Below are 27,153 nucleotides of genomic sequence, written 5' to 3'. Positions count from 1 at the left end.
ACTTTGTATAAATTAATGAAAAACAAATTTTGATGTGCTCTTTAAGCTCTCATTAAAGGAATACATCCCAAAACACTGGTTAATCAATCTGTGGGCTTTGGGGTTTTTTGCTTCACATTTTTCTCATCTAATACTTGGGTTAATGGTTATAGCTTGTATATAGGTAACACTTTTCAAAATGCCTAAATGATTTTAGGAGTAAATCCGACTGCGAGCTGTAATTTCCATCTCACAGGAAAGTCTGATATTGCATATCTGTTTGCACTCCAAATTGGAATGAGCAGCAGAAATGTTGATATTTTCTGCAAAATGAAATTTCTGAAAAATTTTGATATGGTTAAAAAATCATAACATAACTTAAAAGATGAAATACAATACATTGCATAGTAAATGTATTGCATTTAATGTCTTAATGGAAATATGGAAACAAAGCATTTCAATATTTTTAAACAAAATGAGAAAGGACAAACTTTTCCCCCACATCATAAATTCTATTAAAATTATCGCACAAATTATCGCTTCTAAAATAATATTATTATTTATCGCACAAACAAATTATTGCTTATGACAAAACTGCATTTTCCAGGGAAAATGGTTCCTTCAAATTTTTGTTTCTATCCGCTCCATTGAAGAGTCTCTATTCAGCTCTCAAAAGTGTCTTAGCCTATTGAAAAATCTTACCCTTCAGAACCCAAGCGGTCTAATAATTTTTTAAACTTAAGCAATAAGGATCTATGTAATTTAGGAGATTTTGAAAATGTTACCCTAACTCTTACTGCTAGTCACAGTATATGTAGCTTGGGTAGCATTAGCATTGTATTTACAACAAGGTACTGAGCATGGACCAGTTGACCTCGGTTCCCCATCTATAAAAGGTGCAGAACATTTATTTAAATGTGTATTATTCAAGTTTTTTAAGGCATTTGAAAGATGCCATGCAAGATACTGGCAACACACTTTTACTTTCTCAAGCATTTGATGATAAACACATAGGGCATGGGCAGTCCTCAAATTCATGTTGGTGCATTTATGTAAGTTAACATTTTACTTAGGAAAAATATTACTAGATTAGTTCTGATCCTTCCAAAAAGGAAGTGGTATGCATTTCCTCTTCTGTTTCTCACGTACCACTGTTTGAAAAATGAAAATTGCAACTGGCTCTAATTTTAATGTCTGGAGCTTCGTTTCTCCATTAGAAAAAATATATTTGAAAAGTTGGCTCAAGGAAAGAACTAAAGCAAGAAGAGGCACTTACATCACTGAAGTGAAGGGTAGTCAAAGGATCACAAGATCTGATATTCAGGAGAAGGAGAAAGTTTGGTAGTGGAAACTGGAGGCTATAAATGGCTGACAGGATGCAAACAGGAGAGTTCTGGAGTCAGATGTGTTAGGTCATGACAATTAACTGTAATTAAGAGGAAATATCAACATCGAAGACTTCAGACTGGTAGGTTAATTGGTCTCCTCCATCCTGTGGAGATAACATAGGAAGTCTGATCCCAGAAGGTGCCAAATATGCTGCTACGAAAATTAAGCCTCAGCTATATTTAGGGAAAGCATGCATTAATATCGCCAGGTGTGGCTGGGAAAATTTCCACAGGCTAGATTACAAGCAAGGTGCTTAGCAGGAAAAAAGCAATGGCTCAGCAGCCCTTTACTAATCTCCTCTGAATCTTACTCATAAACAGGAATGTAGGTGTATGTCTTTAGTCAAAGGCTAGACTACAGCCCAAAAATGCCTGAGCTACCTTTAAGATAGCCAGCTGATAGCAACATAGCTCAGCACAAAGCTCAGCGTGTGCAAGATACTGACGGTCCCAGCTTGGTATTACAGCCTATACTGAATCCTTTGCTGCCCCTGCTGCTATTGCTACCTATCTAACTAGTTTAAACTTTGCTCTGCTGTTTGATGTGTAGACACAACTCGAGTCTCAAAACGGTTAGTGGCATGTCTTCTATTTGTGTGACTGGTTAAGGAATTGGGGGTGGTGGTATTTAACCACAGAACTCCCACTAATTTTGATGGGATTTGAATAGCTAGACCTACTCGCTCAGTGGCTTTGAAAATGTAAGCCATTGTCTATTTATGACCACTATATATATATATATAGATGACTAGAAACGTGCTGGGAACTTTACAGATCATAAATAGACAATGGCATACATTTTCAAAGCCACCGAGTGAGTAGGTCTAGCTATTCAAATCCCATTCCCTTAAACAGTCACTGGAAGCCCCCAAAAGGGTCAAGTTAAAAACAACCCGCCTATAATTTTCTTCACGTGGTATTCAGTGATTTTTGGAAGGTTCAGAGCAGATAGGACTGGTCTGTATGTATGTTTGCTTAAAATTCGAGAATGGCTGGTCCTATCAACTCTACCTTCCAAAATTACTGAATAATACCTGAAGAAAATTATAGACAGGTTATTTTTCACTTGACCCTTTGGGGGCTTCCAGTGACTATTGAAGGGAACGATGCTTTTCACATGGACAGTTATATGTGGTAGTCGAAGAGGGTTGTATATTCTGGTGCCAACAGGAAACACTGCAAACATTGTTTATCAAGAAGTTCTACAATAAAGATAATTCATTTGGATGTCATTTGAAATGTCACTCTATGTTAAATATTAAATGTGTTGTACTATATTCTTTAAAAATAAACAATATTTTTGACCTAAATGTGTTGTACTAAGTTCTTTGAAAATAAATAAACACTGCAATTACAAAAATAATGGCCTGGGAGAAGAACGGGTCCTTCCGGCAGTTGTTAATAAATCAGAGGACATTTTCCCTACTTCTCTTCGAAGTGTAAAAACTCTTGAAGGGTTTGGAACGGTGTAGCATTGTTTCCTTGAAACTGGAATTTGTCTCTATATGCATAACCTGATGTGCCTCTCTAACAGCTCTGATGGAGCAGAGCCCTTTTATTCTACTCCAGACGTGAAATAATCTCCCAGATGTGTCACCACAGTGCCATAGCATAACTAATACTAATGCAAAGAAAGTGATCAATTATATGGATACTAAGCTACATTCTTTGACAGGTGACACTCAACTAGCAAAATCATTTGAGGTCTCTCTTCAGATTGTGCTGCTCTCCTTTGCCACAAGAAGGCTACATAGGACAGTGGGTAAGGCCAGGAGTCTGGATACCTGAGTTCAATTCAGATTTCCTGCTGCTTAACCTTGGGCATGCACCTCTGTGTCTTTTGCTGCAAAATGAGCATCTGCAAAACGCTGCTGTTTTGTAATGCACTAATTCAGGGGTGTTTAAACCTCTGGCCTGCAGGCCAGATCCAGCCCACTCAACCTGCAGGGGTCTCCCTGGGTCTTAAAATTTGGAAGGGGGGAAGTGGTGGCACCAACTGCCCCCTTTCCTGCTGCGAAATTTCTGGACCCTCAGGGAGCCCCCAAGGCAGACTGCACACTGGATTGAGGTGTGGGAGGTGACCCAGGGTCTGATCTGGGCACACTGTGGCCAGCGGAAGGCAGTGTCGGGCCCCAGGGAGGCAGCACAGGCTCCAAAGGGACAGCGCAGGGTCCAGGGAGGCAATGCCAGGTCCTGATCCAGCGGCACAGAACCTTAGTGAAGCAGCGCAAAGCTGAAGGAGGCAGTGCTGGGACCTGATCTGGTGGCATGGGGCCAATGGAGGCAGCACAGGCTTAATCCTGGTGCATGGGGTCCAATCCAGCCTACAAACTGGCCCTGCACCACTCTTCTGGCCCACAGCCCCAAAAGGTTGAGCACCACTGTGCTAGTTGATGTACAAGGAAACCGTTCTTTCAACAGAGGCACTATGATTTCTATGCTGAGTCCCACCTCTACACAAATCACTTGTAGAACTTATTTCAATGGTACCTGCTAAAATCAGGTACATTACGCACCTGCTTTACTTTTCTGTAATTTTCAGGGAAAAAAGGTAGATGGATTTTAAAATCCTGGTACGACCCACCTGCAAAATGCTGGGCACAAACTGTTACACACTATTCCTGCAGCGGACAGAATTATTCTTCATTTGAGTCAGAAATTTCTCCGTTCTAATCCCAGCACTGGCAACGTCAGCCTCTTAGAAAGATTTCGTAACAGATGGGGCAGCTGGCCAGAAAAATTAAATGGGGATAATACTTCAGGCCCTGGAGAGATGCGAGGCCTAATTAATGTTTGCAAAGACATTTGAAAAAAGAACTATTATTCAGGACAACATGGATCTCTTAGCTTTTTAAAAGCAAAGGGCAGCTGAGAACATGCCCTTGTCTACAAGAGAACATAATGCACAGCTCCAATTAAGTGATCCTTTTAAATCAGCTTGATGAGATGTTATTACAAGCAAAATTAAATTAAGAAAAAAATGGAGATAAGGCATTTAATTTGAAATTTTAAATAGATTGGGAAATAGAAAGATATTTACACAGAAAATAACCCACATGTAAGGTTATCACTGATAAAAATTAGGTTTTAGACAAACCCTGGGAGATAATTGATTTTTAGTTCCCTATCTAAGCCAAGATTTCTCAATTAATTTCTTTTTAGCCTTGCTTGCATGAGGTCTCTTACAAACATCAGTTACAGTCAAAGTTTGATTCATTCTCCAATCAGAGTACAACAAAAAAAAGCTCCAAGTAGAAATCTGCTCTGTAGGTTTTACTGCATTGAAGTCTCATGCAGATGTATTTGGTTATTCGCTGGGAGCCGTCAGACTTACGGCACAACACGGATTGTTCAGTGACAGAGTTTTGAATAGCCATACAAAGAACTGATCTGGAAGAACAGAATTAGGAGTTTCACAGCTTCCTCAAACTCAGATTAGGAGTTTAGTGACCCCTTTGGACAAGCAAACAGAACTGTGTAGGACTCCAAAAGGGAACAGCAGAGTGGTGGAGCAACCTTTGACTGGAAGGCAATAAAAGAGGTACAAGAACAGCACTATTCAGTGACAAGATGCAGCAGCAACCCAAAAGGATTTGGAGCTAATTTTACAGCCTTTTGAAATAGTTCATGCACCTAGCACAGGAGAAAGTCTCATCATCTCCAGTCCCATCATCTCCAAGGCCCACTCAGCAAACAATTGTCATCCCTTCTCCAACTACTTTAACACCAATGCCACCCCATGTAAGGTCTCTTGCTTTAATCCACATCCCACAATCCGTTGCAGCAACAAAAACTTGTAGAATATGATACAACTGACTTTTCCTTGTGCCAAAGAAAGGTTGCACCCACTGTACACAGTGCTCCGACTGAACTTCAAGTAAAAGTTTTATTCCTGTTCTAAGCCATTCCACCCATTCCTATGCAGCAAGAAGACTGTATTCAGCACTGTACGGTAGCAATGCCTTAACGTGCTTAAAGGTGAACAACAAAACTGAAGACATAAACTACTGGCTGGATATTAGAAAACACCATTAAGGGTTCCAAACTCAACCCGCTTTTACAGACTGGGCTGAAAGGAAATGTGTTGTCTTCTAGACGCCCACATTTTCAGAACCCACAGGGAAATAACTAAGTGGCATCAGGCCCATAAAAATTGGCCGTGACATTGTTATCACTGGACACCGTACAGGTAGGTTTGTTCATCAGATTTTGTGTTATGGTCTTTTAGTCCTCTTCCTTATCTTCTGCAGCTCCCCACCGAACCCCGTGCTTTGGACCCATCCACTTTTAATATCTCCAGTTATAAGGCTCATATCTTGTTTGGGAGATTAATTGTAAGAAAAAAGACATTGCTTGAGGTTCAGTGGAAGTTTACCTTTTCTTGTTAGACTCTCATGGTTTCTTGTACCATCCTATACTATTCTCTACACACAAGCATAGGAACTGACATGCCAGATCAGACAGTGGTCCTTCTTGCTCAGTATTCCAACTGCTCTTTAAGAAACAATGCAATGGACAACAAGGAAATTATAAACCGGCAGAATAAACTGGTATAAAAATTCTCCTGAATCCCAAACTGTTATGAGATTCCTTTCTATTACTTCATAATACCTGTCAAGATAGAAAATATTTGGTGAAGAAGGAAGTCTTAAAGACTTATTTTACTACATTATTTCTTAACAAAATCTACAAGTTGTCAAATGCTGTATTAGCACAAAACAGTTTAATTTATTAAAATAAAACTACAGTTCACCTTTGTGCTTCTTACAATAGATACAGTATTACATGGAACAAGCAACAAAATGTGTTAACATTTTCATGGAAGTAAGTGTCAAAGCTCACGGACACACAGTTGCAGTCATATTTAACAGCACTTCCAGGCTGAATATTCTTTTAAATAAGATCATTCTGACATGTCTTTACAGAGAAGGCAGTTAGTTAAATTCAAGTGTATGCACTTTCAAACTGAAGATATTAGAATTAAGTCCCGTATTGCCAAAGAGAAGGATTGTATGTTTAATACAGTTATTGGTAAGGCGCAAATGTGTCCACAAATTTACAGGCTCTTGAAAAAGGGAAAAAAGGGAGGTTTTAAATCTCAGTTATTGCAAAATAAAATTCACAGAACTAACACGGAAAGATTTATCATCTTGTTCATGCTTCAATAGATCCTGATCCTACAAAGCCTTTAAGCACGTAAGTATCTACCAGTATGCTCAGAAGAGCACGGTGATTTGTGAGACTATATTTTTTAAAGAAGTAAACTGTTAACAAATACATTTGTGGCATTCAGGGCCAACCTCCTGTCATTTGTATTGATATGAAAATTAATCGGTAAAAGGAGGCTTGAGAAGTTAAAGACTGTAGTAGGCCAAATCCAGTGTAAAAGTGTTTTTACTATTACAGCCTGCTAGTCTTTAAAGATATTTTACTTTTAGGGAAAAGCATAGCCATCACACATCTTATCTGCACATACACATGCATACATACAGAAGACACACTTGCCACAAAAAGGAAAAGCTTCTTAGGCAAGCACGTCATTCATTACACATAATTTCCCTACACATTGAGGTTTTCAAATTAAAATTCCATACTAGTTTTAAAGGCATACCCTCCCTCGGTGTATGACAAATATTAATATTTATTTACATGCATATTACACCACCCACTCACTGCCTTAGATAAGCCAGTTTTTCATAGTCTAACAGATAAACTGTCTTCTGTTGTAACATTTAGCAATTACATTCGGGTCTCCAAGCTAGCTCCTGGATCTTCTATCTAGTATCTCTCAATTAGGCAGAATATTGTCATTAAAACCTAGTTTCATTTGCTTCATATTGCTTGGGTTTTATTTTTCAGTTTATTTTATACACACACTGCTATTATATACACTTCAAAATTTACTGAAGTGCAGTAAACTATGAGACGTTATAGATTTACAAGCACCTAGTCTTGGTTGACTTTAAGTGGAAGTCATCAGCCACCTTAACAATTGCTATGGAGAGAGTACATCTGGTTACGAAACAATGCACGATTACTCGGATAAGATGAAATTGCTCTCTAAATAGCTGGTCAATTTTAGTAGAAAAAACCCGGCTATCCTGCTGGAGACGGTAAAGGACGTAAAAGCAAAAGCAATTTTATGGTCAGTTTCCTTCCCTGTGTTGATGCAACTTTGGTTCAGATTCTTTTCTTTTAAATGTTGAAGAGCACCTAGTTTAGTGACAGCACACATGCAATGCCTCACAGTGGTAAGTGATGCTGCTAACAAACCATACACTGCAACTTTCAACTGTTAATAGCATTTAACCAGTCAATTCATAGAAATATTTTTGTTAATAAATGTACAGTTAAACACAATCTACTCTGAATGCAGACTCAAATTGCATATAGCAGTGACTGTGCAAAGCCTGTCATTCAGGTAGTCTCTTCCAACATTAAATTAAACAACATGGATTTTCATAAATGTAGTGTTTGTTTTACCTGCAAGGATGAGATGGAACAATCACATGAAACATTACTGGGGCAGAAATGTTTGATTTTTCTCAGGAGTTAGAAAAATCAAATGAGGAAACACACATTTCACAAGCAAACTGGCTTTGTGCCTCACAGACTTATTGCTTCAACTCGTATCGAGTGAGCGAAAGTGCAAGATCGCAGCTTGCAATCTGATATGTGCCAGCATAGAGTTAAAACTGATGCCCACAAGGGCTCTGGATGTGAATGAACCTCTGCTCAAACAGCAGGCTGCAAGACCAGGGTGTTCTTGTGTTAAAAGACAGAACCCCTTAATGAACATTTCAAAGCCCAAACTGGGTCACAATCAAAAAATGTGTGTGTTTTAGCAAAGGTTGCCAGTGCATCACAAGCTAAATCTGCTCAGCAGCAAAAGGCAGCATGGGAATATGCTCTTCTGGAGTTTAACAGGGGTTGGAGAATTCAATTCTGCAAGATTGCCATGTTATTGCTGATTTTTTTACAGTCAAAATGAAAAGACAATGCCATCCAGTAAGCAATACGCACTAAGAACCTGAGAGTTCATCTCTCACTCTTAAAATACTCTAATTCAAAAAACATAAAATCTGTCACAGTATTATCTAAAATCATCAATGTCTTCTTATCTTTTTGTAGTAAATACAAAATCTAAATGGTTAGAATACATTCATGTTTTAGGAAAATTATTTTCTTATTTCTATCAAAGGTTAGAACAACAACCCATGATAAAAAATGCTACTACTCTGTTCTATCATGATAACAGAGACTAATGCAATTTACTATTGCACTACGCAGACTGAATAGTGCTAGTGTGTGTCCAGTAACAGATCATTTTACAATCAACTGCTATTCAACTGACTATTATTCTCAAGTGTCCATACCTGTTATTCTCATTAGGATTTTGGCATTTATGTTACATTCTAACATTTATGAAAAACTATGGCTTTTTCCCCACAGAGTATACATGGACTATGCAAATCTTTATAAACCATTTACTTTAAACAATAAACTGGGCTGAAATGGGGATTACTTGATGATGTCAGAAGCAGCGTTTCCACTAAACTCAAGTTCTCAGGGTCAGATCACAATTATCTGCATTTGTGCATCTGTCACAGTCAGTTTTTAAAAGTAGTTATGCAAAATGTAACACTGATAAAATTCCAGTTTTCTAGCTTTAGTCTGATATTTTTTTTTATTTTTATTTTTTGCAAACATGGTTAATCACTTGTATCCAAAGTGTCATCTGTGCGTAACTGAATTATAACCGGATTGGGACTGTAAGAAATCCACACATCTAAGAAGGCACTTGTCTTCCAGTGATTCAAGTCAGATAAGGCCTTACCAAATCAGTCGCACCTTACACTCTGAATGCCCTCAGGCTCTGCAACAGTCTCCAAACCTGTTTCCACTTCACTAGCAAAAGATACTAAACGTGGTTTACAGTACAACAAAGCTCAAAATGAATTCCAGCAGCTTTTGTCGGTTGTGCTGAGGTAGGAAAGTACTGCTCAGTTCCAAAATAGTCTCCCTCTGTTTGGTCTCCTTGAAAACCTAAAGCACAGGGACGAAGACATGGATGTTACTGAACACCTTCAAGCAAAGTCCCTTATTATTTGTAATGGAGAATGTAGAGAAGTTTATGAGTTTCTTACAACAGCTGCTCACTACAATCAAGCATACACTATAGCAAATGATATGGATTTTTCTCTCTTTCTAGCACAAGAGCTGACAGTCTTCTAGATATCTTTTGAGTCCACTTATCATTGAGGCATAAAACAGCATGGAAGAAAGAGGAAGTTTGACACAGAGAGAAGCTGTAATTTGGAAGAAAGGTCTGGAAAACCCATCTTTTGAAAGATTCTTTCTAAGCAAGGGAGCATTAACATTAGTCAATTGAAACTAGAGTTGGCAAGCCAGTCAGCCGACGGGTCAAATACTGTCGACTGACTAGGTCAATTGGCTATATATTTTTTGACCAGTCAAAGATTATAGCAATTTTACAAAAAAATCACTACTTTTTTGTAGTTTTCTTGATAGAAATATTTTTTTTTGTTGTTTTTTGACACACTTCTTAATGGAAAGTTTGTTCCTTTTTCTGTGTCTTATTTGGACCTACTGGCATTTTTTTACAATTTTTAATTGATATTTGACTGGTCAATTGACCAAGCTTTATTTGACCAGTGAAATACCCAACAGAAGTATTAAAAAATGATGGAATTCAAAAACAAACTGCAACGTCTCCTGTAAGGAAAACCTTGGCAGGCAGGACTTTTTTGTTCTCCATCTGCAAGCACCTTGTTTATGAGAAACTCTTTGTGGAAAAGCGTGCAGTGTATGATAATCAGACTAGTACTCACAGCTGTTATGGGATACAATGTGATTGAAGGCAATGTGTAATTCAAACTCAGTTGTCTACTTTTAAAAACAAGGGTTTGAATTAAATGCTACGAGCAGATGCAAGAACAGATGTCACCTAGTACCATTATCCAAACAGCACTGCAATATGCTAGGTTTGATGAATGCTTTCATAAAAGCAGCTTCCCAAAATACATTTAACAGTCTCTAGAAACTTGCCTTCATTCCACTAGCTCATTTAAAACTCAAGAAATCAGGACCAAAGACTTGAAAGGTGTTTAATAACTCTTACTTAGTATTCTTTTGCCTAAACTCAAACTTTCAAAATAGGGGGAAAAAAGGTCTTCATCTTACACTCAAGAAGTCCGTAAGATTGCACAGCAGTAGACAAAAATACTGCTGTGGAAAATCCAGACAGGCAGTTCACAATTCAAGGTGTTAGAGATCATTTCAGATGTCCTACATGTACCAGTTATGCAAGAGACCAATTCTATCATGATTTTCCCTTGAAATGTGAGGTTCACAGGGATGGTCTACTAGCTTTCCCACCATCTCATCGACCAAGACATGGCAGCACCACAGTCCACCATGAAAGTTTCTCACTTCTTGTCACTCAATTTTTCTCAGCAGCGGTAAGGGCAATGTTACCCTTCCCCTGAAGCCCTAAAATCTATAGAATGGGAATCTCCAAGGATGACAGGCTTCTTGGACACTGGCTGCAAACAGATGCTGCTTTTGTGCCAGCATACATTTTTTTATGGTGGCACAAAATCCAAACTAACACCCTTGTTCCTTGTTGCATCACATATGACCAACATTTCTAGTACAGTAATTGTTTGTGCACTTTTTGCAGCGGATGTCTGTTCATTTATGGTGCGGTTTATACTTCCGCCCCAGCCACCTGGACAGGAAGTTCTGGGGATTCAGAGTCCCAATCCTACAGGACAATGGCCCCAGGCAATGCTGGTCACGGCCCATCAATTGGATTAGCTGTGCTGGGACACAACCCAGCACGACTGACCCTGCCAAAAAGACTAAGTGTGTTGCTTGCAGCCTATTTTTCCAGGATTTTCTCTAGTGCAAAGAGTCAGATATAACTCTTTTCTACTTTCTGCCTTTCAAAAACAAGATGCATGTCTTATTTGGGGGCGTGAAGTACGCAAGAAAATGCAGAACTAAAGCCTGTCATTGCACAGGATTCCTGGGCAGTCAGTCTGGATTTTATTAGGTCACCTTTGAATGGATTCTGCTGTATCAAGTTTTGACTATAAAACACTTACCCCCATATCCTTGAAGACTTTCACAGCATTTTTCACAAGGCAATAGGTAGCACTCTCAGCTATGAGATGGTAGGGGAGAAAACATTTGTGGTTACATTTGGGACACTGATGTAATGAGGAATGATAGAAATAAAATCAACAAATGAAATCATGACTCGTTTTTTTCAGGGAGATGCTGTCAGACTTACCATACATCGCAACATTTTTCTCTGTCCTGCTTATTAAGTATTTGTGTAGCTTTTGTAGATACTCCCTTTCTGATACAGGGCCGCTAAAGTTGTGGATAAAGGCAGCAGCAGAGCTGTACGCCTCCAATAAAGGCCCCAACAGCCTTTGCAGGAAGGTGATGTACTGCTGGTGTTCCTGAGACTGGCTCACCTAAGTAGAGGCAATGGCAACACATGTGAATGAAGCTGGCGGAAGTGAAAAGGTGAACAGAGATACACTAAACACCAAAATAGTACACATGGGTGGGTTATAGCCAGTCGCTAGGAATTCTGGGAGACAGTACACGAAATATGACTGCTCATTATTACTGTAAATGAAAACGCAGATGTTTAAACATAAAGAAAACCACTCTACAAAACACACATATAGTCACACACATTCCCCACCCTCCTCAGGCCATTAACTGTGTAATATTATTTTACTAGTTAAAAACAGTTAGAGGCCATTATGCTTCGCAATAAATAGCACAATCACATTTCATTGTTTTAGAGATGAGCGCTGGCTTCCAAGTACTAATATCTCAACTGTACTTCCATTAGGTCAACAAGAAAATTAATAATTTATTTTCCAATAAACAACGGAATCAGGTTTCTAGCCAGGATGTATGCAGTGGTATTTGTAACCGGAAACCTTATTTTCAGGGATGGTTTGGGTCACTAATTACTTTGTGTACACACATACATACACACCATAAAAATACAGTATACATATGGAATAACACACCACGAATCAGAAAAATACACACTAACAGTGTATGCCCACCTTTGGTGCATGTGTTATTAGTAATATAGTACAATCTTTAGGACCCTTTGGGATACTAAAGCCTGTAGCAGCTTTCACCACATTGGCCATTCCACCCCAAGTTATGTAGACTTTGCCAGCAGATTATCTGAAGTTTCCTCAGAGAGCTGGTCTTTTTCAGGGAAAAAAGGAGGTTTTACTGATTGTAGCAGACTATTGCTGACTTTAATGCTGGGAATGATCAGAAAGAGAAGTCTTATTATTTTCCCCCAACTGAACTGATAAGCTGAGAGTTACTTAACTTTAACTCTAAAAACATGCCTCGCTCTTGTTGATAACCTTAAATACGGTACCTTGAGATAACAGTCCCTTTGTTCTTCTCCGAAGTCACTATCTTCATCCTCCTCATCACTCCTCCAAGACAAAGGTTCAGGAAGTTTTTTATCCCATTGCTGCTCTGTAAGACTTGGGCTAAGATCCTCCTGATCATCCTGCTAAAATTCAGAAGGACAAAGGGGTAAATACACAGAAAAACAAACTCTGACTCTTAAATCGTACATGGCCCAGTCAGTTTGGTGACTTGTAAGTTCTTAATGCACTGGATAGTGCAACAAGAAACAGCTGGCTGAGATACTATTGAGACCAGACTAAGGTACGTGGAAGATTGTTTTTGCTCCTTTGAATGGAAAAGGTGCCCCATCCAACTTGCTCCGGCAATTCCAAGTACCAAAAAAAACTAAGACATGTCCTTCCTCTGTGTTTAGGTGGGAGGTTAAGAGTTTATTTGGACATGGACTTTGTAACAATTGCCCATAACTATCAACTCAAGGATGAAATGCTGAACTGGACTTACATGCTGCTATATATGCAGACCACTTTGGAAATTCAGCTAGTACAGAACACAGCCATAAGCTTGCAAGTAGTAATTACAATTATCTCTTAGCTTTGCAGTAGCTGAAAACGCCAAGAGTTGATTTTAATCTAAATGGTTTGAATCCTGCCTACCTGAGATATAACATCTCTCTGTACAGTGTATCACATCTACTTGAGCAGGTAGCATTCAGGTCTAACATGGCAATGCATTTTCAGAGGAAGTCTCGACTCTAACTTACTTGCCTGTTTGCAGTCTCTGTGCTGATCATCAGAGCATGCTAGTGTATCCTTCCTCTAGCTTTAGATGGGATGCATGTTTGGCAATGCTTTCAGTAAAGTGATCTTTATACTTCTGAAAAGGTGAGGGACTGGGGAGATTTCATAATTTCCCTAACTTTTAAGAATTTTTCTCTAACATAGAACTAGGACAGGGACATATTTAGACATCCAAAAAATGAAGACATGCAAACAAGTAACTGAGCTGCCATAAGACACTAAGGTTTTCAGCTGGGTAACTTCTGACAAAGCAGTATGTCCAGATTATACTGTGAAGTGCAGCAGCCTTCTTATGACTCTGAATACACTGCATTAACACTATACACAACGCATTCTTATGCAATTGTGTTAACCAAAAATATAATCTCAGAGGATAGGCTTCCTTTGGTTCTGTTGTTAACACTGCTGATTTTTTTTGCAATTAATTTAGGCTGAACTGCTGTATCTTACATTTCCTAATAATGTACCCTTAACTGAAGCTGGCTGCATAGAGGAACGGGCATTTTACTGACTTAGAAAGGCACGATGTCAGTTGTAGATCAACTCTTGTACTTAAGCAAGAAAATGTCTACCTGCAACAAGAAGGGGTTTCAGATTTTTTTGAGACTAAATAGTCTCAAATCTGTAAGCAGGTGTGTTGTTCTTGTGTTAAAGAGCATTATACTCACTGACATGAAATTTTTACAAAGGCTGGTAAAGTAATTGGAGGGCTTGTATAAAGTCGATATAATTTAGAAGCAGACCCTGGTGTCAAGAAAAGGACTGAAGATATCCAAAGTAAATGAGAAAAGTGAGTTAAGGAGCTGATTAAGTTAAATGACCCTGGAAGAGCTTTAGGCGATGATGGAAATGGCTGAAATTTAACAGTGTAGGAGGAGCTTTTGAAGAAATTCATGATGAAACACTGAAAACCTGTCCTAGCAAAAAAAAAAAGCATTTTAACAAGGTGACATAGTCTGTAGGTAAATGAAGAGGTAACCTAGTGAGGTACAATACAAGTCAAAAGTATCCAAGGATCAGTATGTTGATAAATAGCCAATTGAGAGGACATAGTATGAAAACAACTGATATTTTATATCCTCAGATACAAACCCCTGGAAATGTTAAGCACATGTTCAAGAGAAAAAAAGTAATTTCAATCCCAATGTTTTACACACACATTTGTTTGAAAAATGCTTTAAGATCTAATGAGTGACAAGTATATGGAGACAGACTCCACAACAATTCTTATGCTGAAAAGCATGATTAAAGCCCAGATTTACCTGAGAGAAGCAACAAAAGCAGCAGAAAAGGGAAAAAAAAGAACTGAAAAAAAATAATGTTATGTAAGGAGTGTTTCAGCTCATAATGGACAACAGAGGCGGCACTGGAATAAAAGGGGAAAAGGAACCATGAAAACGTACAAATAGCACTAGCAAGTTCAACTGACTAGGAAATTTATGTATATTTTATGGTATCCACCATAAAGAAATCAAATGTAATAATCAAAAGATGCTAAAGTAGAAATCTCTCTGAGAGATAAGGCTTAGAAAGTACCAAGAAAATATATCCAAAACTGTGGGGAACAATCCGCTTTTCACAATTTGCTGCTGACAGCAAAATAAATTGGAAATCAACATCTGTATCCTTTTCTTCTAGTCGATAAAAAATATTTACACTATACAGTGGCCTTGCTGAGTGAATTAAGGAGAAACGCACAGGGCAAGACAGCACATGGGTTTTGCAGAAAAGTAAGTAATGTAACCACGGTAGGTACGCTATCTATGTCAGATGAAGACTGAAAGCACCAGAATAGAAAATGTGAGCATAAAACACATTTAAAAAGTAGTGGAGTGGCTTGGAGACAGTAATGAGGATACCTTTCAGAAAGTGGCAGATCTAATAGATCGAGAGATTATATTAGGACAATTGCACAGAATAGTCGAGAGATAAGGATATCAACATGTCTGAACTGATACAGTAAACAAAGATGCTAAGGTAGAAGAGTCTGTTCTCATTTTGGTCAAGGGAAGCACCACAAAAAATGAGTAAAAACATCCAAAAATTCAATGTCAGGAACAGCAATACAAAAGCCCGCATAAAAGAAACAGGAGACAATTGAAATGGTACTGTTTTAGTCTAAGAAATCTGATGATGGGAACAATATTCTCTTTTTCTAGCATTCAGATACCACAGTAAGGGGTCTACTATAAGAACCCAGACGGATGATGCGTGTCACCATTATTTTAGCTTTCGGGGCAGCGTGCAGCCAAAGGTCAGTAAAAGGACTGGATCAGGGAAGAGGCTACTCAATGTTATGGCACAAGGATGAAACTGCGATAGAACACACCAGAGAATAAAAACAAAGGGTGATGGCAACAGGATCACAAAATCAGTGCCAGAACTAGCACAGCTTCCTGCAGGATTAAGTGTTAATTGTAAGCAAGATGCTTTCAGTAAAACTCCCTAATGGCTGGTCAGAATACAGGGTATTAAGGATGTTTTGCACAGTAAATAGACAGGGATTAAAGACACCACAAGGAATCTGATATTAGATAGTTAAGTTGAGAGATGGTTCAAACTTGAGTGTTACCCATGCAACTACGTGATGCTAAAAATGAACCTGGGACAGAACAAAAGGCTGTTAAATGTGGTGTAGATACACGAGGAGAAGAAGAACAAGAGGCACAAATGGAAAGAACAGACCAAAGGCCATCAAAAAGAGGATGTTGATCCTGCTTCCTTACAGACTGGAGAGCTGCAGAAAAAAAGTGGTCACATATGTGTTAAGTTTCCAAATTTAAAATAGTTGTGGTGCTGTGACTCAATTCTGACAGGTTAGAAAAATGCAAAATTGTCAGTCACTTTTAGTTAATAAAAATAGTTTGGTTAATGGAGCCTTTGGGCTTAAATCTGGAAGCTAAGAATGTACTGCCCTCATGCATGGGACCAGCCAAGGTGCATCTATACCACACAGAAGAGCAAGGGAAGCAAACATATTCTGAGCCTCCCGTCCTTTAGCCCCAGGAACAAACCAGGATATCACGTTAATGTCACAGCGCATCTGCATGTGCGCTAATGCGACTTAGCTATTTGCACCTAAATTTAACGTGCCGTAATGCATGTTAGCATGTTCACATGTAGACATGCATCTAAAATCGCCTTAATGCACCTTAAGCAAAGGCATGTTAAATTTAGGTGTGCGTAAATACGCATGTAGACATGCCCAGAGTGGCTCAAATTTACAAAGGCTCATGTATCAAATCACTCTAAAGAAGTACTGTAAAATATTCCTCACATTCAGAATTAATGTTAAGGGCTTCCTGGACCTATGAATAACATCATCCACATCATCAGAATGAGATTGTACCAAAAATACCTTGTTCTTAGGAAGTGGAGACATTTCACTTCAGGGTTTCCTTAATTTTTCTATATATCAAGTGATAAATTAGAACTTAACGTAACTCTTACAGCTAGTAAAGAGCCAAGGATTCCAGGCTAAGATGAGAACAAAAAACAAGTTTTAATATCTCCATCACCTTACCTCAGCCACCAAAAGAATTCCATACTGTATAAACCTTTCGACTACCTCATGGCAAACTTGATATAACATCTGGCAGGGCTGGATGAAAATAAAAGAAGTACTATAGTAAAGAAATAAACAAACAATTCTGTATAGTTCCCTCCCTTCCTGCTCAATGAAACTGTTACTTGGCATATTGGTGTTTTCCCTTTTAAGCAAGTTCCCATTGCCCCTGTCCCTACTTCATTACTGCATTTTTTATTCCTCGGTTGCACCGACACATGCTTCAAAATTCTAGGGCAGTGGGATATTTAAATTAGATAATACAAAGAGTATGAGAAATGCACATTCCTGTACTGGTAAGAAGATGGATCAGCTGACCAAAACAGTTATTTTCCATCTTGCTATGATTTTGTTAAATGAATCAATACTAATCATTGAACAGCTTTAAACAAAAAACTTCATAAATCTGTAAGGTAAGATCTAAAAACTAAAAACTCCCCTACAGTTTAAACAAACAATTAAGAAGCTTAGAACCAAAAGTGACTTCCTTCCCAGTGGCTATAATCTGGTAGGGAATGTCCAGCGGATTAAGGAAACAACCTGTCATTAAGTCTAAAGGCAGAATGAGCACAAGGTTACTAATAAGCTCCATTTCACAAACCATACTGCTGTCGTGAAGAAAAAATAAATGGTTTACGCTCAATTAACAAGCAAACAAAAAAAGCCAAATATCCCATGGTGCACACAGTGAGGAGGAGGGGGTGAGGAAACAGAAATGCTTGCCAGCATGAGAAGTAAAGCAGTAGGGAAAGGACACAGTTTCTCAGGTTCCAAATAGGCATTTGCAAATAGCAAGGAAAAACAGATTGGTTTTGTTGTTTTTAAAGATATACAATAAATTAATAATGCTAAAGTCGAGATACCTACCAGTAATCCTCTACTGGTTTGAAATCAAAATACGTTATGTCAGACCATACATATAATTGCTAATAGATGTTAGGAATGGCAAAGCATAACTATTGCAGTGTTTGATAAATTCCCTAAATTCTGGAGGCCTGATTTCAGCTTTGCTTCCAGCCACATATGCAATGGCTCTGGTGGTCTTAATTTCAGTTTTAAGTTTATTAAGGTCACAAAGACATCACACAGCTTGGCAGCATGATACAGACTGGCAGATTTTGTTTAGCAGAGGTCTGTTACTAAAATAACAGGCAAGTTCCAGGCTCACTGCCAGTATTAGCACTTTGTCATTTATAGAAGCAACAAGCATTCACTAAACATGCCTTCAAATCCTCCAAGCATGTTGTAAGCACCATACCCATTGATATCATATCATCTGGCTGTGAAAAACTGGTAAACTGACTGGTTATATTCATATCATGTTGGTTGGTTCATATGATTTCAAGTACACTACTCTAATTAACTATGTTAATTCAAATGTAGAGGCATTGTGTTGAAACAACTACAAGCAATGGTATTTTCCTTCTTTTTATGGATGCCCCCACCCAGCCATAGAATGAATCAAAATAAAGTAAATATTAGAAAAAAAGAAAACTCTGTCCCTCTAAAATAATGAAAGCAGACATTGGCAGAACAGACTTTAAGACATGGAAAATGCTACAGTGGAATTCACCTACCAGGGAGACAGGGCCTTCATTGGAAAGCAAGTAACACAAGCTGGCAGCTTTGCGGATCAGTTGTTCTTGGCTAATCATATTGGGAGAAGTACCATTGATTCCATTTCGAAGCCTTTTACTTTGTACTGCGTGAAGACTGCAGGCTACAGCAGACATGTGAACACAAAAGCAGTTTGTTTTCATTACGGATTTTCTAATAAAGCAAATTTAAGCTTGACAACAAGTAAATTCTGAGCTCTAAAACTGGCAATGATTAAAGCACGCAATTGAAAAGTCTATCAATTAATAAAAATAAAATTATTCTATATACAATATGAACACATGAACCACTCTGCTGTGTAATTGAAGATCCCAGAATTCAAAAGATAACGTGAAGTAAAGTAAAAGATTACATATCACAGTCTCTAAGTTAAGTAAGGAAGCTCGTAACTGTGATCTGGATCAAATCATTAATAAGCATTAAGAATAGTGTGGAATACAAGCTGAAAGAGGAAGCTGCTAACCCATCCATGACCAGCTAATGAAAAGTAAAACAAAATATTATCTTATTAAAATATTTTAAGATGAAACAAAGCATTGGTCTGTATAGTCAGATATCCTGCTTTTGGCAGTAATCAATACATGGATCCTTTCAAGTAAGGCTGGGCAAAAAGGAACTTGGAATGCATTCGACTATTTGTGCTTTGTGAACATGGGGTGAAGCACGGAGGGAATAAGTTTCTGACCCTAAATAACTTAATGATGTAGGAAGAGCTCTATAAAAAGAATCATAAAGCAATAATAAAGTTCCAGCTAGATTTGCTGAAATATAAACACATACCAATAATGGCTTCATTAATGAAGACGTGGAGTACTCCATTGCTGTAGAAGTTGAGCTCAAAGACAGCAGGGATAGTTGTGCTGGGAGTGATGAAGAACTCATTGTTTCGGCTGGTATTCGTGATAGTGACACAGTTCCCCAGCAGGTGGATAGCATGCATGACAACATCCTCAGAATTCCCGGAAAATCCCAAGTCAAAGTCACGGGCCAGGACCTCTTCCTTCATGGAGAAGAAGTCTTCCACCAACTTGGACAGATCAATTCCCTGAACAACCAGAGCCACAAGGTTAAAAAAACAAACTGTGCAAGACAGAATTTTAAAAGACTGGCTAAACCTACCTGCAGCCCCAAACACAGTAGATAAATCATGAAGGCATAATTTATCATCAATAATCTAAACCACAACTGAGTCTCTTCTTTTAGCACAGATTTTGCTGATGTAACTCATGATTTTTTTCACCTCTGACCAGACATGTGCACATAACTTAAAAGCCCACAGCAACTGCAGCTAGTGCAGGACGTGACTGTTTTGTTTGCTAAGTAGTTTATCGCTATAAAACCTTATCTTTACCTTAACCTGGATACTTCAGAGATCTCGTCTTCTCTCTGTGCCCCAGTGTCATAATTACCCAAGATAACTTAGCTGACAGACCTTTTATTTAATCGGCATTGGGCTTGAGGATTTCCTTGTCTAGTTTCAAGAACACGTAAAACCAGGGGTGCTCAACCTCTGGCCGGCAGGTCAAATGTGACCTACGAAGCTATCACAGCTGGTCCAGGGGCTTCCCACTGGCTGGGAAATTTGGCAGTAGGGGAGCAGTGGCCAGTAATATGGTCACCCTCCCCCATCAAATTCCCAAACCCCAAGCCTAGCACTGCCAGTTGCAGCCAGGCCATGCCTCCTCCCCTGCACCTGAATCAGGGCCAGGCTATACTCCCTTTCCCCCTCTGCATGGCCAAATGGTGTCCACTGCTCCATCCCCAATGCCAGATCAGAACATCCAACAGGATCTGGAAAACAGGCGGATGGGGCACTGCCCATCCAGCCCACCAGGGAAAAAATGTTGAGCACCACTGGGTTAGACCAAGGCTTACACAGAACATTTTAATCAGGGATAATCCTGCCTTGAGCAGGGTACGGACTAGATCACTTCCTGAGGTCCCTTCCCACCTCACTTTTCCAGACCATTTTAACAGAAGCTGTATTCCACATGTTCAGATGTAGCTCAAAAACACCCTTTTCCTTCAGGGTCTCTAGAGGAAAAGGGAACGAATGTTTTGAACTGGATGGAGAGAAAGTCCTAATTGCGAAGGATTCTATATGTTGGCCATTTCTTCCTATGTGTATGTTGTATACTTCCAGTCCTTTACATGCACAAAGAGCTCTGGATTACAGATAGAATAGATTTTTTTTTTTTTTTATAAAAAGGAAATAACAACTGCATCTCAGCAAAATTCAATAATTTTCAGTAATTTAATAAACACATGCACCGCCATCTGGAATGCTTATTGAAGTATACTAGCTCCAATATATTTCACATATTCCTTACTTCTAAAACACTACTAAAACGCACACATCACTGCCATTTTGCAAGCCTGAATGACAATAACGTATTGCAGCAGCACTGCAGTCTTACCTGCCTATGTCGGTAGAGCAGCAAACAGGCAACTATATGCGTTGACATCACAGCACATGACTTGTTAGCAGCTAGAAGCAAACAAAATAAAATAAAGCTATGCGGCACTTTGTTAGAAATCAGGGAATCATTAGGAACAATACAACAGCCATAAATTAACTAATAATCATAATCAGCTATCATTGTAGGGGTCTTGACATTTCCAATGGGTTGCAGTCAACTTCAAGGAACTAATCAATAGGCAAGAAGTGAGAAGTCACTCAAAAATGCAACTCCACCCAATCATTAATTTTTTGCATGGTCTTTGTAAGTTGCATATAAAATATGATCATCCTCACACTCGCCTTTCTGGCAGAGGTAAAGTATTCTACATAAAGCATTTCCTAAAATATATAACAACTAAATACCATTTTACATGCATCTTGGTGCACAAATCAGCTCCAGTGCTTATACCACTTATTTTCCAACGCACAAAACCTGGCAATGTGGGATAATCAGACAAGCTAACTCTAGTAATTCTTAAAAGCTTTTTGTATTCAACAGCTCTGTTTCAAGGAGCAACTTTCTATGGTCCAGGGGAAAAAAAACCTAACTATACCAAAGAGGGGGGCACAAGCTTATGGGCATAGAAAGTGAGCGTTCCGGCACAGAAACTTAAACATCACAGAGGTTTCAAAGCAAGTGAAATAAAAGTCCTGTAAAGAGTCCAAGTCCACTACATAAGAGAAGGGGAAGAAAAAGAGGAGAAAAACAATGTCAGGAAAATTCATGTCTGAAAGGGCAAAAACAAAGAAGTCTCCTTAAGTCACATAAAAAGATACCAAACAGACAAGCAGTGTATGAGGCTGGAGGACCAAAATCAACAGGCACTGTATGACTATTTGAATACTTACTGAACAATATATGCTCAGCCAAATTGGCTATCAACTGTCTTCTAAAATGTTCATTACTTATGTCCCTGGAGTTTGGCAGTGCAGCCTCTGTACCTTCTTCCTCAACATCATTAGGCCTGAAGATGGAATGGAAATAATTTATGGTGTGAAATATCCAACTCTTGGCTAAAACATTAAAAACCTATGTATTTATGGTCCTCTATAAGCACTAAATGAACACACACAAAAAAATGAAGACACTTTTAACAGAGTGCACAAAATCTTAAAAACACTCTTAAGTTCCATTATATCCACGATAACAGCGTCTCTACATGTATTCTAAATTCCTTCCCACATCAATCAGAATCCTAGTTCTACTTTAAAAAAAGCAATACCAAACATTGACACTATGCTCTACTGCTATTGATTTCTCCACTACATCAGACATGGCGCACAGCCTTTCCTCTTCAGTGAATATGGGCGACAAAAAGCATATTATGCAAACCTTCTCAGAAGGCAGTTTTCAGTCCAGCAGTTTTGCATATTAAAGCAAGGGTTTAGTTATGACGTGACAACTCTTTCAGGATAAAAGAGTTTATTCAGATTATTTCTAAACACATCTAGTGGTTCCTTAGAGGCTTACATAAATTATGCATATTATTCAAATATACTAAAACTGTCTGAGAAAGGTAGGTATATGTCCACATAACTATTTCATAGTTTGAGCACAATTTAAAATTCTTGGGTATGATAGCAAGTAATATTGGTAATATTAATAATAAGAGCAGAAACAATCATAATACAGTCCTGAATTAGAAAACATCAGGAGGTAAAGGAATATTAAGCATTTTACCTTGATGTCATAAAAAAATCAAATCTAGTTTATGTGGAGAATTTAATTTATAAACTTTTTTCCTCAATCCCAAAAATGTTCTATAGAATTTTAAATTAATTAAACCTAGAAACATTCATGAGAAAGTACTCTAAAATACAGAATTTAATATCTTGATATATTTCTGCTGCAGAATACTATTTTTCTAATAAATTCTATGGCATAATGAAAAAAAAAATCACTGTAAAATTATTGCCTGTAATAAAATTATTGCCTTTGGTTATTCTTCATGAATTTTCCACAAGGCTTGCAAGTAAAATATTCTGACTGCTCTTAAGGCTATAGCTGCCAAGCACTATTTAAAATATATTCTACTAAAAAAAATACTCTCAAAAAGTTTTGGGACAACATCCTACCTTGATGGAAGTAGAGCTGGTAATAGAGCTTGTTCCAAAGAAAGTGAAGCAGGTGCAGGTTTCTGATGTTGGCTGTCTACAAATTCCTGTATATAGAAGAATTGTGGTTTGTATGTTCCCACTGTTACATGCAACATCCAATAGCCAACCTAGCTATCCCATTTGTATGAGAAAAGGAAGCCTTGCAGGAGAGCAAGTAAATTCAAAAGTGATTTTAAGAAAATGAATGAAATAAATAGTAGGGTTTTGGGAAAGAGAAAATTGCTAGTTTATTCACTGGCATATAGATGGGTTTGGAATTAGGCAGAAAGGAAATACACTTCCAATGTGAACAGGATTCTTACTTGGAGGAAAGCACAACAATAAAAAAGCACCTATGGAGATATTCCCCTCACCTCCACTGCTCTGGCAACATTTCCCTTAGGGTTAGATTCTGTAGCAATAAAATTAATAGTAGTTTTTACTGAGGAATAGGAACAAAATCGAAGTGCCTGTGCATCATACGGATGTCAGTGATGGTGCAAAAGGGCTCTCTTAACAAACCCCAGCAGAGAGGACATCTTCACTGTAGGAAATTTGGCTCTGACATAACCCACAGTACTGTCAATAAAGCTCAGAAACCAGGTGTCTCCTTTGCTTTGTGCCTTCAACCTTGTGCCATCAAGGAGGTGCAGCGCACAGTTGGAATGAATGAAGGCCCAGTTTTTCAAGACTAAGTAAAGCTTCTATCTTTAAAGGTTTACTTTGGCCATTCAGTCTTCAGGACATAATATTCCTCTAGTTCCTGTACAGATTGGCTCACAAAACCAGGAAACTTAGCCTGCACATGCAGTAAGCATTCCTCTTACAGAAAAGCTGTTTTTAAGATAAAATTTTCACAGCAAAGTTACCACTTACTTTCCACTTCTATAGCCACAAGATTGCACGAGCTCAAACTGATGCTGAAATGCTTGTCTACACTAGAAAACCTACTCAGGTCAAATTAAATTGATTTAATAGCTGTATTTATTGCAAACCTTTAAACACAGACATGCTTAAAGAAGTTTCTTTCACATTTAACCCATTGTAGAGTGCAAGTATCTTAACACAAACAGGGCATAAAAGAAGTCACTAGCCATGTTATGGTTAAAGAATAGATACAGGCCAATTTTGTATTTCAAAAGCGTAAGAAGGCACAAATGATCTATGGACAACTGCTAACTTCATGCCACGAATAGCTTGGAAGGGATCCGAACTTTTTATGTAGAAGTGTATTAACAGCTCTGTTGTCTACTGTTAACTACAATGCATTATATTGTTTGGAGAGTAACTAACACTCAAAATTCTCCCACATAAGTCTTTTCTACAAGAATGAGTAGAAGGAAGAACACCTAAGGAATCAGAAGTCTGACTGTTCAAGTGCTTAATGTCATTAAAGTCACAGACTGTGGCAATTCAGCAAAAAATGTCTCTACTCTCAAATAATCTGCATAAAATGCTAGCAAGCTTTCCTCACACCTCAGTAAGATACCCTATTAAGTTATACTTTGACAACATACCAAACATTTGACATACTGGCACATTCAGCATTATCATAACAATGTACTGTGAGAATCAATATACATAAGCATGAAGGGCACCTATACAGGTGCAGAGATGCCGCTCCGATGCACTGTAATTACATTGTGTAGGGGCCAGCTGAGGTCACATGGGCCCAATCTGGGGATGTGAGCCCATTACCGGTGGATGGGGCCATGCCACTTATCTGGCCCATGAGGCCAAAATGCTAAGCACCACTGTACTAGCCCCAACAAAAAACCCTTTTTTGGTGGGGATACATTGTTTTTTCTAGGCTTGTAAAAGAGAGAAGTGCCTTTAAAGAAAAAAAAAAAACCCTAATATTATTTAAAGTTAAATGTTTCCGAAAATAAAATTTAGCTATTCTGCTGTAACTGGGATGGGAGGGAGGAAACTAAGCAGACATGTAAAAATCCTTTGATATTTCAAAGTTTGGAATGTCAAACTGAAGTTCTATATATTAAATGCACATGGCAGAATGGATCCAAGGATACAAAAACATCTATTTGCAAGTCAGCTATTGCATAGCACTACTATTTTTGAACTGCACAACTAGTCAGATGCATCACGGGAAATTTTATTTGCTTCTAAAGTATTTGTTATTGCTAACTCTTGAAGGCAAGACACTAGCGTGAACTAGTTTGAGATCTTATCTCCTTTATCAGAATATTTATATTTTAGAGAACACGTACAGCTCTATATGAACGTACTAGTAAGTATCAGCCAGTGGGTTTCTGGAAAAAAATCATCACTCTATTGATGGGTTGAAGTAGTGCTTGTGGACCGAGAGAACTCGCTTGCAGCTCTTCTGAATTACTAATAACTCAGAGTTCATAGGAGATGGATGTTTCCATGGTATCAAACTTACTTTTAGAGAAAATGGCTGTGCAAAGTCTACTCTGACACACCCATAATTCTTCCGCAGCATTCTGAAAACCCCTCTAGCTATGCTCCAAAGGCTTTCATTCTTCTTAGGTTTGCCCTGCAAAACATTATAAAGCACAACCAATATTCATCTGCAGTGAAAAGCTTTTTGATTTTTTACAGAATCAAGAACACGGTTAAAATCAATCCAAATTTCTTGACATGTATTTAATCTATAAAAGAGTATAGCCATCATCATAACCTCAGGAATCTTTTGGGTTTTTTAGCTTATACAACTGTGTTTATTGTTTGCTATGTGATAAAGTTGTATCTAGAAGTGTGACAGACAAATATCAACTCTGTCCCTGGCACAGACAGCTATATTTCTTTGCATTTAACTTGTACACAATATGAAGGCACCGATGGTAAACCAGTGCTGAACCAAAAAATAGATAGGAGTTTACTGAATATAAACAAACTCCCCTAAAAATAGCACTAAGTTTTCAGTTGTCCTTACCAGCTGTTCACTGTTATAGTGACCTTCAATGATGCGATCATACGAAATTCCCACAGGTATAATTAGTACATCAGGGGTGGCATTTGCAAAAAGAGCATCTACAACCACAGACAGGAGACCTGCTCTGGCATTGGATGTTTTTCCACTGCGAGACCGTGTACCTTCCAGGAATATCTCTAGGAACTGCTGCTGTCTGAGCAATTCCTCAATGTGCTAAATGGATGGCAAATACAAAGGAGAAAAAACAAATATCTAATTATACAATCTAATCTAATGAGTTGCAATAAACTCATTGTTCCAGATCACCAATAGCCTTCTATTTAAAAAAAAGGCGGGAAATATTTAAAATATACAGAAAACTACATGAATAATCTGGAGTAATAATTTGTGTTTGATAGATAAGCAGCCCAAACTCTGATTTCATTTCTATTAATATAAGTTGAGCACTTCTACAAAGACAAAAGGAAGCAACCTAACAATAGCTGTATATTTTTAAACCATCTAAGCTCTTCTCTTTTATTGTTTCCCACTGTACCCCATCTTCTAAATTGCAATTATCTGTTTTTCTATATTGAAAGCACAGAAAATATAAGCAGAAATAGGTTAACTTCAGCTGAGCCAATGGAGTTACAAGAAATGTACATCGCTGCAAAAGGAATCTCAGTCTGGCTCCTAGAGTTGATTTTGTAGAATCATTCATAAGGACAGCAGGGAGTGAAAAATTAACTTACCTTAAAAAGTACCAGATGTTCTCAACTCCCACATGCTTGATGGGTAAAATAAGCAGGAAATTTTCTTCCAAAAACACATTACAGAAATCAATATAATTCACAGATCTATCAAAGTTGGTCAAATTAATTAAGGTTTAAAAAGCTACTGAA

At 38.2% G+C, this 27,153-nt stretch overlaps 1 protein-coding gene across 2 annotated transcripts in view; it reads right to left on the bottom strand.

Moving 5' to 3' along the window:
- Positions 1-6,070: 6,070 nt before the first annotated feature.
- GPAM (glycerol-3-phosphate acyltransferase, mitochondrial) overlaps positions 6,071-27,153 on the bottom strand; it is a 38,670-nt gene continuing 17,587 nt past the window's right edge. For both annotated transcript variants that reach the window (XM_014594667.3, XM_006277962.4), the window contains exons 10-21: positions 26,273-26,485; positions 25,760-25,873; positions 23,335-23,420; positions 22,108-22,223; positions 21,215-21,285; positions 19,578-19,842; positions 18,758-18,900; positions 17,139-17,216; positions 12,820-12,960; positions 11,686-11,875; positions 11,498-11,556; positions 6,071-9,413 (exon numbers count right to left, since the gene is read on the bottom strand). In XM_014594667.3, coding sequence (XP_014450153.1) covers positions 9,300-9,413; positions 11,498-11,556; positions 11,686-11,875; positions 12,820-12,960; positions 17,139-17,216; positions 18,758-18,900; positions 19,578-19,842; positions 21,215-21,285; positions 22,108-22,223; positions 23,335-23,420; positions 25,760-25,873; positions 26,273-26,485 — 1,590 coding nt within the window. In that variant the 3' untranslated portion in view covers positions 6,071-9,299. The remainder of the gene's footprint in view (positions 9,414-11,497; positions 11,557-11,685; positions 11,876-12,819; positions 12,961-17,138; positions 17,217-18,757; positions 18,901-19,577; positions 19,843-21,214; positions 21,286-22,107; positions 22,224-23,334; positions 23,421-25,759; positions 25,874-26,272; positions 26,486-27,153) is intronic.

Source organism: Alligator mississippiensis, chromosome 6 (assembly GCF_030867095.1).
Source record: "Alligator mississippiensis isolate rAllMis1 chromosome 6, rAllMis1, whole genome shotgun sequence".
NCBI classification, from domain to species: Eukaryota; Metazoa; Chordata; order Crocodylia; family Alligatoridae; genus Alligator; species Alligator mississippiensis.
This window is presented reverse-complemented; position numbering and strand designations above follow the sequence as displayed.